This window comes from Euleptes europaea, chromosome 1 (genome assembly GCF_029931775.1).
Source record: "Euleptes europaea isolate rEulEur1 chromosome 1, rEulEur1.hap1, whole genome shotgun sequence".
NCBI classification, from domain to species: domain Eukaryota; kingdom Metazoa; phylum Chordata; class Lepidosauria; order Squamata; family Sphaerodactylidae; genus Euleptes; species Euleptes europaea.
Genome location: NC_079312.1, coordinates 126,232,838 through 126,245,620, shown reverse-complemented (window position 1 = coordinate 126,245,620; position 12,783 = coordinate 126,232,838). Strand labels below are relative to the sequence as shown.

Sequence of the window (12,783 nt, the reverse complement as noted above, 5' to 3'; positions counted from 1 at the left end):
CATCACACCCCAGTAACGGCAACAGAACAGAAATTGCCAGATCACAAAAAAGATTGCTGTCTCCTTCTCCCTTTTACATGGCTGATCTATGTCGGTGATTATATTGCATTCTGAAATATCAGGATGATGTAGATGCTTAGAATCAGCACGGTTGCTCTCTATCCAGTTTAAACAGAGGATTTTGTATTGAAGAATAAATTTTCTTGGACAAATAGAAGGAATGACCTGCAGGACCTCTGGAACATTAGATTTTGCAGAAGGGAGGGCTGCCCACCATGCCCCCCCCAAGAAACATCATTCTGTGGAAGAGGCAGGGGCTGCCCCCTCCTGGAGACCCAGAGTGCAAGATGGCCTTGATCCTGTGGCAGCAGTGGTTTTGCACCACCTTCCTCCCGTTTCGTTCACGTTTTATTTGTCTGGCTTGCATCTCTTAAGAACGATGTTCTCGTCGAGGCACAAGGCAGGAGTCGCTCGGCTTAAGCCGACTGCTGATCGGATCCCTGGCGCGAGGGGATTTCCATGCGTAGCTCTAGCACCTCTCTGTCCTGTATTCCGGCGTCCTCAGTGCCCCTCAAAGACTTCACAGACTTCTCACCTAGTGACTTAGCTGCAAGGCAAAAGAACAGCAATGACCAGGGATAAGTAATCCTTGGTAGTGGAGATGGGGTTCCTGATTGATTATCCGCATGTCCACCCAAACCATTTCCCTGTGCCAAGATTCAAGCGTTTCAGTACTAAGCGGACATTATTGTAAGCCTTATTGTAAGGCTTAGTTGGTTAAAAGCAGAAGAGCAGTGCCTATCTGCACAGAAGCCATTCACCCAACACTCTAAGCTTCTCTGCATCCAATTCCATGTGGCTGGCATGAGAAGTGAACTTTGTGCTTTTCTGGGGGTGATGGGGTCTAACTTTTTTTGAGACAGAAAAAGCTGCCCCAGCTAACACAGGATATACTATATTCACATTCAAGCCTGATACCAGCTTTTTAGACAGGCTATTTTAAGAAAGAAGGGGTATGGAGAGAGTGGACAGGAAGAAGCTTTTCTCCTTCTTTCATAATACCAGAACGCGGGATCATCTGCTGAAGCTGGAGGGTGAGAGATTCAAAACAGATAAAAAGAAGTATTTCTTCACACAACGCATAGTTAATTGTGAAACTCCCTGCCCCAGGAGGTGGTGATGGTTGCCAACTTGGAAGGCTTTAAGAGGGGAGTGGACACGTTCATGGAGGAGAGGGCTATTCATGGCTACTAGTAAAAATGGGTACACGTCATGATGCATACCCATTCTCTACAGCAGTGGTTCCCAACCTTTTTTTGACCAGGGACCACTAGGACTTTTTTGTTCGGTGCAGGTACCCCAAGGTTCAAAATAAAAATTCTGAGAATTTGAAAATAAACTTTAATCATAACTGTTAGTTAAACATTAAACTTATAAAAATATATATTCAAATATTATTCTAATAGAGAACTTTTAATTGAAAATATTAATTTATTATGGGTTTATAACTTTGTTTCGCGGACCTTAATTTAGTTCTCGGGGACCCCTGGGGGTCCACGGACCCCCGGTTGGGAACCAGTGCTCTACAGTATCAGAGGAGCATGCCTATTACGTTAGGTGCTGTGGAACACAGGCAGGACAATGCTGCTGTCTTGTTTGTGGGCTTCCTAGAGGCACCTGGTTGGCCACCGTGTGAACAGACTGCTGGCCTTGATGGGCCTTGGTCTGCTCTAGCATGGCCTTTCTTAAGTTTTCATGCTGTTGGGACAGACAAGGGCACGTCCCATTTCAAGTAAGCCCACAAGTAACTTTTTCCTATTCTACCAGTGATTGTGACCTAATCGTGTAAATCTTGTTGGCAGGAATGTGGGGTTCCTTGGGGTAGGGAACATACGACACGGCTAGATTCTGACTCTGTTGCTCTCCCTTGATAAGAAGCCACTAGCAGCTCGGAGATGGATCCTCCTTAGCAGGAGCTATAGGTGCAAAAGCCCTCACATTGCTGAGTCCAAGGCACCAAAAACAGATCCTGGGACTGAGCAGTACTCAATTTAAGCCTGGCCTCCATTTGCACACTGCCGGTTTGCAATGGCACTATCGCTTCACGCAGATCATCACAAACAATACTGGTCAATGCCATTTGTACAGGAGTCCCTTTCAATTTTGTGTCACTTTCTGTTGCAAAAGACTCATGTGGAAAAACTTGGGAGCCTCAAGAACTAAACTCCAGGTAATAAATTTCGGCTGATAAAGACTAGTGCCTGAATCACTCCCACCTTTACACCATTGGGCTTTCTGTAAAGATGTTTAGCCTTTCTTTGCCCTTTTCTAACATGATTGAGGCCACATTAAAAAAAACTAGCACAATTTAATGTCAAGGCTACAGCATGGAACAGACTATTCCTCATGGTGCAAACCTGCTGCTCTCAGGGCTGCCCCACAAATTACAAAATCAATAGTCCCATATTAGGATTGCCAACCTCCAGGTACTAGCTGGAGATCTCCTGCTATTACAACTGATCTCCAGCCGATAGAGATCAGTTCACCTGGAGAAAATGGCCGCTTGGGCAATTGGACACAAATGCTTTTTCCAAAGCATGTGTGCAAAGTCGTGAGATGACGTGATTGGCTGGCCCTGTCTCTCTACAGCATGTCTACGTTTTGCAAACGTAGCCCAAAAACGTGCATTTGCTTCACATGTGTTGTGGAAGGTAGTGCTAATTTTGTCACGTGTAAAAAGCGGCTCAGGGACCAGACAGTAATATGGTATACACACTAACAATCTCTTGCCATCCATAGGCAAATTGGCAGCAGAATCTCACGAGGCCCTCTCATGCTGTTCTTTTTGCATAAGACGAATTTTATCAGGAGGACTGAATCGCTCTGTGCACTGATGGATCTTTCCTTTCCCTTTCACCTTGATCCTTCCTGCTTTCCAATCCCTTTCCCAGTATCAACCTGTGCAGGGCAAGCAAAGTTCACTGACAAGTCCTGTGCATTTCCACGTTCGCCGCTGTAAGCAGACAGCGCTCTCTCGGGTTATGCTAAGCAGATCCATGCTTAGCAGATGCCATGATTTTCAATCAGCCTGGCGTGCAGTCCACTTGTTCTAACTGACTGTGTTTGCAATTATGTCTCAGATGTGCTACCAGAAGGGAGTTCTCTATAATGGACAGATGGGTTGGCAGGAGTGGAGACTGCAAACAGACCTAGAATCAGTCACCCAGTGACAGTCATCTCAGGAGGAGCCTTTGCAAAAAGGGGATACCAAGAGCTTGTTTGCAAAGCAGTCGCAAGCAAATGGCTACTTTTCCCCCTGCAGAGCTTTAATCCCTTCCCCCTTTTGTTGTCGTTGTTGCTCTGTTGCTTACACGCCATGTAACCCTTGGGCTTCCGACTGAGAGGGTAATGCAATGTAGCAGGAATGACCCTTTATCTACCCAACGTGAGCAAGTGTAAAGTGATGCATATTGGGGCAAAAAAAATCCGAACTTCACATATTCGCCAATGAGATCTGTGCTGGCAGCGACAGACCAAGAAAGGGATCTTGGGGTGGTGGTGGATCGCTCGATGAAGATGTCAGCCCAGTGTGCGGCTACTGTGAAAAAGGCAAATTCCATGCTGGCCATAATTAGACAAGGAATAGAGAATAAAACTGCTGCTATCATACTGCCCGTGTACAAATCTGTGGTGAAACCACTCTTGGAATACTGTGTACAGTTCTGGTCACCACACCTAAAAAAGGATATTGCAGAGCTTGAGAAGGGGCAGAAAAGAGCAACCAAAATGATCAGGGGACTAGAGCAACTGCCCTATGAGGGGCGGTTAAAATACTTAGGGCTGTTTAACTTGGAAAGAAGGAGGTTAAGGGGAGACATGATAGAGGTCTATAAAATTATGCATGGTATGGAGAGAGTGGGCAGGGAGAAGCTTTCCTCCCTCTCTCATAATACTAGCTAAATACAATTCCAAAATACAATTCCCAGGAGGTCATGAGAGTGATCACTATTTTATTAGTTTCACTACGTCTAATAGTCAAGTGGCTGACCTAGGGTTGCCAGGCTGGTGTTTTTGGTGGGCAATTACCCGCCAATAGGGCGCACTGCTTGGAGCGGCGATCACACGTGCGGCTGTACGCAACATGATTACGTAGCTTCCAGGGATAAACCCAGAAGCATCATAATGGGATGCTTTAGCACTCAGACCCCCCAAACATTAGTGTTTGGGGGGTTTGAGTGCTAAAGCATCACTTTGCAATGTGGTGCTTCCAGGTTTACCCCTAGAAGTGATGTAATCGCGTCATGCGCGGCTGTGCACATGTTCTATGCTCCAGCTCTGCCCAAAAAAATCTTCCACCGGTGGAGAGGGGGGACCTGACAACCCTAGGCTGACCCCCTGCCAATCACAAAAGCAGCAAGACCAGGCCACCCACAGACAAAGAAGAGGTTTCTAAATATCTGAGAGATTCCCTTGTTATGTGGAAAAAATTGAATTTGAAAATTAACCATAAGCTGCTCGATGAGGACTGAATATGCTCCACAGAATGTGGAGAGAAGCCGAGTCAGTCAAAGGGAGAAAAAAGGGGTGGGTTTAACTCGCCTCTAAGAGTTTATAAAAGCCTGGAGGACGGGACTTTTGCGTTGTGGGACTTGGATTTCCAAAAGGCCAGCTTCCCCCCGCCCATACTTCCTCAAAGGTCGCCCGGTTCTCCATATCAGACTCCACCGCTGCAAACCACCGCTCTTAACCACCACACCACGCCACTCTTAACTACCACACCAGAAGTAGAAACATCTATCGACCGGATGGGAATAGCAGCTCCTGATAACCAAATTTGAGTCTTGAAGTACCTGACAAGCTGCGCAAAGACACCTTGGCAGTGTGAGGACGGACTGGGAGGTTGGTGATGTCCGGGAGTGTCGGCGGATGCCTTTGGGAGGAGGATCGGATTAGTTTGTTTCTCAATCTTGAAGTGTCTGATGGAAGAAGCACAAAGGGAGGGGGGAGAAGAGCGGCTTAGTATTTCTGTTCAGCGCCCAGGAATAGGGAGTAGCGTCATAAGGCCAGTTCTGCTCGCATTTTAAAATAAGGCTTAAATAATTGTGACCAGGAAAAGGGGACAAATCCCACCTGCAGTCCCTGCTGGTGGGACACAAAACACATTGTCCTTTGCTGCAATGTATGGGAGCTCCGTTTCCATCCGCCCCTTGTAGATATGACCGTCCAGGCCCAGTATGTCCACTTCTTCATGCTAGGAAACACAGAAGAGACTTCAACTTAGCTGTGGAGGGAGACTTTACAACCAGAGCTTCGCTGTAAGCCAGCAACAGGGTTTCATCCCCTCGGACCTAATGCTTCTGATTGAGTTTGAAATGTTTGTTGCGAGGACCGCACTCCATCCCTTTCGGAAAGCAGGTTTGTAGGGTTGCCAACCTCCAGGTGGTACCAAATATATTCTGGCTAAACCTTTACAGTATGTGGTAATGTAACCACCAACACCATATATTGCCAACAAACAAGTGTATTTTTTCTTATTTACAGGATATTTCAACAGGTAAGTTCACAATTAATTCCTTTAACAAGCATGTATTGAAGCAAAGTTCACTTAAAAATGTCCTTTTAAGGTGTATTTCTTTCTTTGCAGCACAGCAGGCTATTGAAGGAGAAAACGATCGTTTCGGAGCACAAAGCCCAATTCTTCCTCAGTTCTTCCTATACAACACAATAAATAAATCTTTTTCATAGTCTCAAGCTTCTTATCATCCATTCTATGTTAAGTAATAATTTACTACAATTAAAAATCAGTTAATAATTAAATACATACAAAAATACTTCATATACTTACAAAAATATATACTGCGTGCAGTTATACATCACCATTCATAATATCAGGTTTCAGCTGAATACCATATTCAAAATTAAAGTGCAAAATTCTTCCCCAAAAGGGGTAAGATATTGGATTCCTTCCACTCCAGGTATGGACTCCCGTGGCGTTATTGCAGCAATGCATTTAGTACCTTAAATAGCCATCCGGTGTGCAAGCCTTGTGGCAGCTGCCGTTCCTACATCAGAGAATGATTTTTAAAGTGACAGTACATTTTTACAAGAAGCAAGACAAATCATTCTCCAAGTTTAAGCCATGAGGAGCCATGGTATTCAGAATATGTATAAAATAGGATTCCTTGCGTCTCAGTATTCTTTCATTGTCACTCTTATTAAATCTACTGGAATGTAACCGCCAAATTACAAAAAATCTAAGATCATTCTCATTATGTTTAAACTTTAAAAAATGATCAACAACCGGGGCTGTGGTTATGCCCGCCCTGATCCTGGACCTGTGTTCCAAAATCCGTGCTTTTATCGGTCGAATGCTAGAGCCAACATAAATAAGTTGGCACGGACGAATGAGGCAATAAATACAATACTTCGTATTACAATTAGAGAAAGAACGTATTTGAAAATTAAAAGCAGAGTCCGTTCTTTTAAACTCCTTCACCTCCAAAGCAAAGTTACACGCTAGACACTGATTGCATTTAGTGTCCCACAACCGAATGTCTCTTTGGATCTTTATATATATCTGAATGTACCAGTCTATCTTTTAATGAATTTGTTCTTTTATACCCTATCTTAGGAAGTACCTCACAACCGGGGATATGAGGGAGAGTCTACCTTATGGGCAATTTTTGCGTATTAAACGCAATACTATTCGTGTAACTGATTATCAACAGCATGCAGCAGCACTAGAAAAAGCGCTAGATAATAGGGGCTATCCTTTAAATGTCATTCAAAAGGCTAGATGGAAAGCGAATGGCATGAATCGTGATGCTTTAATATATAATAACCCCAGGCTGATAGACCCTTAGCTTTTGCTTTACAGCATAGCCATTTATCGGGGCAAATCTCTGGCATTATAAAACAACACTGGCATCTGCTAGCTGACATCTGCAAAGAAAGAAATACACCTTAAAAGGACATTTTTAAGTGAACTTTGCTTCAATACTTACTTGTTAAAGGAATTAATTGTGAACTTACCTGTTGAAATATCCTGTAAATAAGAAAAAATACACTTGTTTGTTGGCAATATATGGTGTTGGTGGTTACATTACCACATACTGTAAAGGTTTAGCCAGAATATATTTGGCATCATTTATGGCTGGATTCCTGTACTGAATTTCTCATCTTTTGGTAATTGTACAGAGGTGTCTGATTTTTCCTTCAACCTCCAGGTGGTGGCAGGAGATCTCCCGTTATTACAACTGATATCCAGCTGATAGAGATCAGTTCGCCTGGAGGAAATGGCTGCTTTGGCAATTGGACTCTATGGCGTTGAAGTCCCTCCCCTCTCTAAACCCCGCCCTCCTCAGGCTCCGCCTCCAAAACCTCCCACCGGTGGCAAAGAGGGACCTGGGAACCTTACAGGTTTGCCAGACTGCTACTCAGAGATCTATGCAATGCCTTCAGATTCCTGATACCATGAGGTCAGCCTGTTCTTTCCCTGTTCCTAGTCCACCACTCCCTGTTGTAAATTATCACTGCCTTATCTCTTGCTTAGCCAGGAAACTTAAAGGTACAGATTGGATCTTTGGGTTGCAACCTGACGTTATTGGATGGTAAAGCCGCCCTGAGCCCGGCCTTTGGACTGGGAAGGGTGGGGTAAAAGTGCAATAAAATAACTAATAAATAAATGATGGAAACAGTAAGTGAATGCATACAAACAGCGCTGAACATCCAGGTAGATTTTAATGTGAACTTGTCATTTGGTTTCCACCTACTAAATTAGAAATCAGCTGGTCATCAGAACTATTCCCGCAGTATATATATTTGCAAGATTTAAGAGAGTCTTTCCCACCCCAGCTTGCCTAAGAAAAATTACCACTCACTTTTAACTACATTTCTAGACCAGTGGTTCCCAAACTTTTCAGGCCACCGCCCCTTGGTTCCACAGACTCAACCCTAGCGCCCCCTACCCAACAACACAGTTGAAGGGGCCCTCCTCTAGCGCCCCCTGCCTCTTAGTGCCCCCCTAGGTAATCCCACCGCCCCCCAGGGGGTGGTACTGCCCACTTTGGGAACCACTGTTCTAGACCAACAACATGATTGTAGAGAAAAACTCTACAATGTAACAGTAACCTGCTTCCTAAAAGCTCAGAAATCAAAAGGCTAAACAAAATCCCTCACTCTGCAGAACTGCCAACACTCTTTGCCCCCAGGAAAGGGTGGGATGGTAATAAACAACAATAGACTGACAGATGCCAATTGGTCACTCATTGTACTCCCACGTTAGGCAGACTTTGCCAGTGGCACCACTATTGCCATTTTCTTTTATTTCATTTTCAAGAGAAAAATGTGTGTGTCTAATTTTCATTTTATTTGAAAATTAAACGTGGACCCCATCTGGCATCATGGGATAATAGATGGGTTCTAGGTCTGAAAAAGCTGAAGGCTACTGGACTTTTAGGCATGGCTGTTTCCCTCGTGGGCACCCTGGCAACGACTTAGGGTCTTTGTTTAGATTATACATGCTGCTTCCAACTGTCAGAGGTTGCTTTGCTCTCCCCCTGCATTTCCCTGCGTTTTGCTCACGTTTTCAAATTTGAGATAAAACAGGCCCCTGAAAACCCGGGCAAAGCGTGGGGAAATGCAGGGGGAGAGCTAGGCAACCTTTGATGGTTGGAAGGGGCATGCATAATCAAAACAAAGATCCAAAGTCATTGGAGGGGTGATGGCGAGTGAAACAGCCACGCATAAAAGACCTACTGTCTACTTTTTAAAATTTAAATTTCCAGCCAGCGGGGGGAGTATGAACATAAGCAAAATCCGACCCTGAAGGAAAGAAGAATGCAACTGTGTGGGCCACAGCAAAGGTCAAGCCAAGGGATGGGATGGTGGAAACTACTGGAATAACTACCACTTCATGGAGAAGGTGAAGGGCAAACAGATCAAGGATGATCTACAACAGAGGAAATGGAGATGCGAAGTATGCCATGGAGAGCTGATCATTAGTAAATGGACCAAGCGAACACAGGAAGTGAAGGGGACATAAAATGGTGGGGCCAAGGAGACCAAAATGGCAGAAAGATGAGTTTAACACCATGAGAGAGGAGGATTAGGGATTTAAAAAAAAAAGATCTAGACAAAGACGTGAAGGGCAAGTGTATCAGTGGCATTTATCCTACATAACGGGAGCATCCTGATAGTCAGCCCCTTGACCTTCATTTGTGGCCAACAAAGAGTCACTACCCTTGCTATACATTCTGTAGCTTCTGACACAAAGAACGCTGGGCTGGTACTTAGCAGTTGTTTGACCTAAGAAGGATATTGCGCTGGCATGATCCAGCTGAGGATCTCTGCAGACAGAAAGGGAGATAAGAACCTAAGAAAGGCCATGCTGGATCAGACCAAGGCCCATCAAGTCCAGCACTCTGTTCACACAGTGGCCAACCAGGTGCCTCTAGGAAGCCCACAAACAAGACAACTGCAACAGCATTATCCTTCCTCTGTTCTACAGCACCTAAGACAATAGGCCTGCCCTGCTCCTCTGATCCTGGAGAGAATAGGTATGCATCATGACTAGTATCCATTTTGAATAGTAGTTGTGGATAGCCCTCTCCTCCATGAAGATTTGGGTGCGGTGGAACACAGGCAGGATGGTGCTACTGTACTCGTCTTGTTGGTGGCTTCCTAGAGGCACCTGGTTGGCCACTGTGTGAACAGACTGCTGGACTTGATGGGCCTTGGTCTGATCCAGCAGGGCCTTTCTAATGTTCTTATATGTTCTTATGAACATGTCCACTCCCCTCTTAAAGCCTTCCAAGTTGGCATCCATCATCACATTCTGGGGCAGGGAGTTTTTGCCAATCCCTCCCTACCATTGCAGACCTCCAACTCCCCCCCCCTTGCTGTTATGATTAGTCACCTGTCCCCTGGGAGCAGCCTTTCAGAGGGCTTTTTGGGCAGCAGTGGGAGGGTAGAGATGAAGGAACCACATTCCACAGATGGAAATCCCTTCTGTCTGCAGAAATTATGGGTGGATCCAAGCCATTGCGTCTAACCCTCCTTTTTTTTCCACCAGAGGAGTGTAATCACAATGTACTAAGAAAAGTGGAGCAAAAAGAAAATGTGTTTCTCCAGATGCCTTCCATTAGATAAATGCTAGAAGAGCTGGTAGCACTCGAAGCATGTCCTTGATCACGCATTCCGGAGGGGCGGCCATGTCAGCCCGCAGCCCAAACATCGGAAGAATCTTGCAACACCTTAGAAATGAACAAATCTGTTGTGGCGTGTACTTGCTGAGGCCACCGCATCTGGGGAAGTGGGCTGCAGCAAACTATAAAAGCTTACGGAACAATACATTTGCTCATCGTCAAGGGGGCCACAAGACTCTTTGCTGTTTCCTCTGTATCACAGGGACAATGCACAGCCCTCACTACGACTGTTAGAGAAAATTGCACAGGGTCATTTAAAAATGTGATTTCATTGTCATTTCGAGATTGTGCTATTCTCCTTTTAGTGGCAGGGGAGGGAGGTTAGAACACCAACTTGTCCAACATCAACAAACATGTCCTGGCCAACTGGCTTGGTGCATCTGGTATCTTTTGTCATTTGCCACTGCTGCTTCAGTATTAAGATTCATACTCCCCCTGTTCATATGAGCTTTCGCCTCTCAGAATTTTAGACTTACTTTTTGATTTTCTAAAAATAACCCTAAATGTACCAAAAAGGATGAAGGGGAAAACCTAGAAAATAGGCCAGTTTCAGTTTTGGCTAAAATCAATTAGCGGAAGATATGAGCAAAGTGTCTAAGTGAACGAGGCCAAGTTGTGCAAATAGGGTTGCCAGGTCCCTCTTCGCCACTGGCAGGAGGTTTTTGGGGTGCAGCCTGAGGGGGGCGGGGTTCGGGGAGGGACTTCAATGCCATAGAATCCAATGGCCAAAGTGGCATTTTCTCCAGGGGAACTGATCTCCGTCGGCTGGAGATCAGTTGTAATAGCAGGAGGTCTCCAGCTCGTACCTGGAGGTTGGCAACCCTGTGTGCAAATGCACCAGCAAAAAGAACAGAAAACTCCAATGATAAAGGAGGGGGTGGGATAATGACCAGGAAAGGGTAAGTGCATCTGTTCAGACCAACGGCAGCTAAAATTCCTGCCTCTTGAACACAGAACAAGCTCTCGTGGGAAACGCGGAATGGAAAGCAGGGCACTGAAGAGGGCCAGAGGGTGGCAAAATGCCGGCTGGGCCTCCTTCCTTAGTGATTTTTGCTACAAGAAACTGCAAGCCAGCGTACAGCCTCCGGCTTTAAGGCTGGCAGTCCCGTCATGGGCCCACCCGATGACGCTCTGCCCTCCTCCCCATCCCTTACCTTCATCATTGTCAGGACGGCATTTTCCTCTGGATGTATCGGAGGCATACTCTGGGCTAACTGCTGCAGTCGGCCATAGCGCCGATACGGGTATGTGAGGGTGTGGCTGCCTCCACAGTGACGAGGCATGCTCATGTAGCTGTAGTCGGTCATCTCAGGGGTTTTGTCACTGTTGAGAACCAAGGGTTAACATCTCACGCTCGGCAAAACAAAACAGCCCAGGCTGCCTCGGAGTCCAGCTGGCTACATTGATAGGGTTGGCCAGGTCCCTCTTTGCCACCGGCGGGAGGTTTTGGGGGTGGAGCCTGAGGAGGGTGGGGTTTGGGAAGGGGAGGGGCTTCAATGCCATAGAGTCCAATGGCCAAAGCGGCCATTTTCTCCAGGGGAACTGATCTCTGTTGGCAGGAGATCAGCTGTAATAGCAGGAGATCTCCAGCTAGTACCTGAAGGTTGGCAACCCTATACTCTGGCCTGATTTCTGAAGGACTGCACTCACACCGAACAAAACTATCTAGAGAGGCCATAACAAGGCCTGAATGATAGGGACCGGCTTTGTTTTTCCTGCTGTGCCACGGTTGCTCTAATCCATTTTAATAGGGAGTGTCACCATGGGGCAGCAGTGCCAACGCAACCTGGAGGGAAAAGGCCTGCTTGGGTGAGAACCCCTGCCCCAGCTATGCGCTGAAAAGTGGGGATGGGGTGGTGGTGGACTAGAAGTGGGGTTGCCAGGTCCCTCTTCGCAACCGGCAGGAGGTTTTGGAGGCGGAGCCTGAGGAAGGGGAGGGACTTCAATGTCATAGAGTCCAATTGCCAAAGCAGCCATTTTCTCCAGGGGAACTGATCTCTATCGGCTGGAGATCAGTTGTAATAGCAGGAGATCTCCAGCTACCACCTGGAGACTGGCCAGAAGTAAGAGGTTCACTTTGCTGTTCAAAAGGCTCTGTTTTTCTTTTTCCTTGCATTTCTAGGATTGCCAACTCCAGATTGGGAAGTTCCTGGAAATTTGGGGGTGGAGCCTGGGGACGGTGGGGTATAACACCATAGAGTTCATAGACATTTTCTCCAGGGGACCTGTGGTCTGGATATCCACTCTGTGGTCTGGATATCTGGATCTCTGTGGTCTGTGGTCTGGATATCCACTGTAATTCCAGGAAATCTCCAGGCCCCACCTGGAGGTTGGCAATCCTACAAACTGTTGTTGTTGTTGTTGTTTCTTGTCACACAATAAGTTTCTCCCAATAACGTGAACTCTTTCAGAACATCCAACTTGTCAGATCCATTCCTAAATAAAGCAGTGAGTACTGAGCTCACTCCAAATATGGCCTGGTAGGAGTGAAACTGTGGGCTTCCTAGAGGCACTTGGTTGGCCACTATGTGAACAGACTGCTAGACTTGATTGGCCTTGATGCAAATCCAGCATGGCC

At 46.0% G+C, this 12,783-nt stretch overlaps 1 protein-coding gene across 1 annotated transcript in view; it reads right to left on the bottom strand.

Annotated features, from left to right (window-relative positions):
* Positions 1 to 476: 476 nt before the first annotated feature.
* QRICH2 (glutamine rich 2) overlaps positions 477 to 12,783 on the bottom strand; it is a 60,688-nt gene continuing 48,381 nt past the window's right edge. Inside the window, exons 18-21 of the mRNA XM_056848342.1 lie at positions 11,360 to 11,528; positions 5,160 to 5,251; positions 4,851 to 4,966; positions 477 to 607 (exon numbers count right to left, since the gene is read on the bottom strand). Of these exons, the coding sequence (XP_056704320.1) occupies positions 477 to 607; positions 4,851 to 4,966; positions 5,160 to 5,251; positions 11,360 to 11,528 (508 nt within the window). The remainder of the gene's footprint in view (positions 608 to 4,850; positions 4,967 to 5,159; positions 5,252 to 11,359; positions 11,529 to 12,783) is intronic.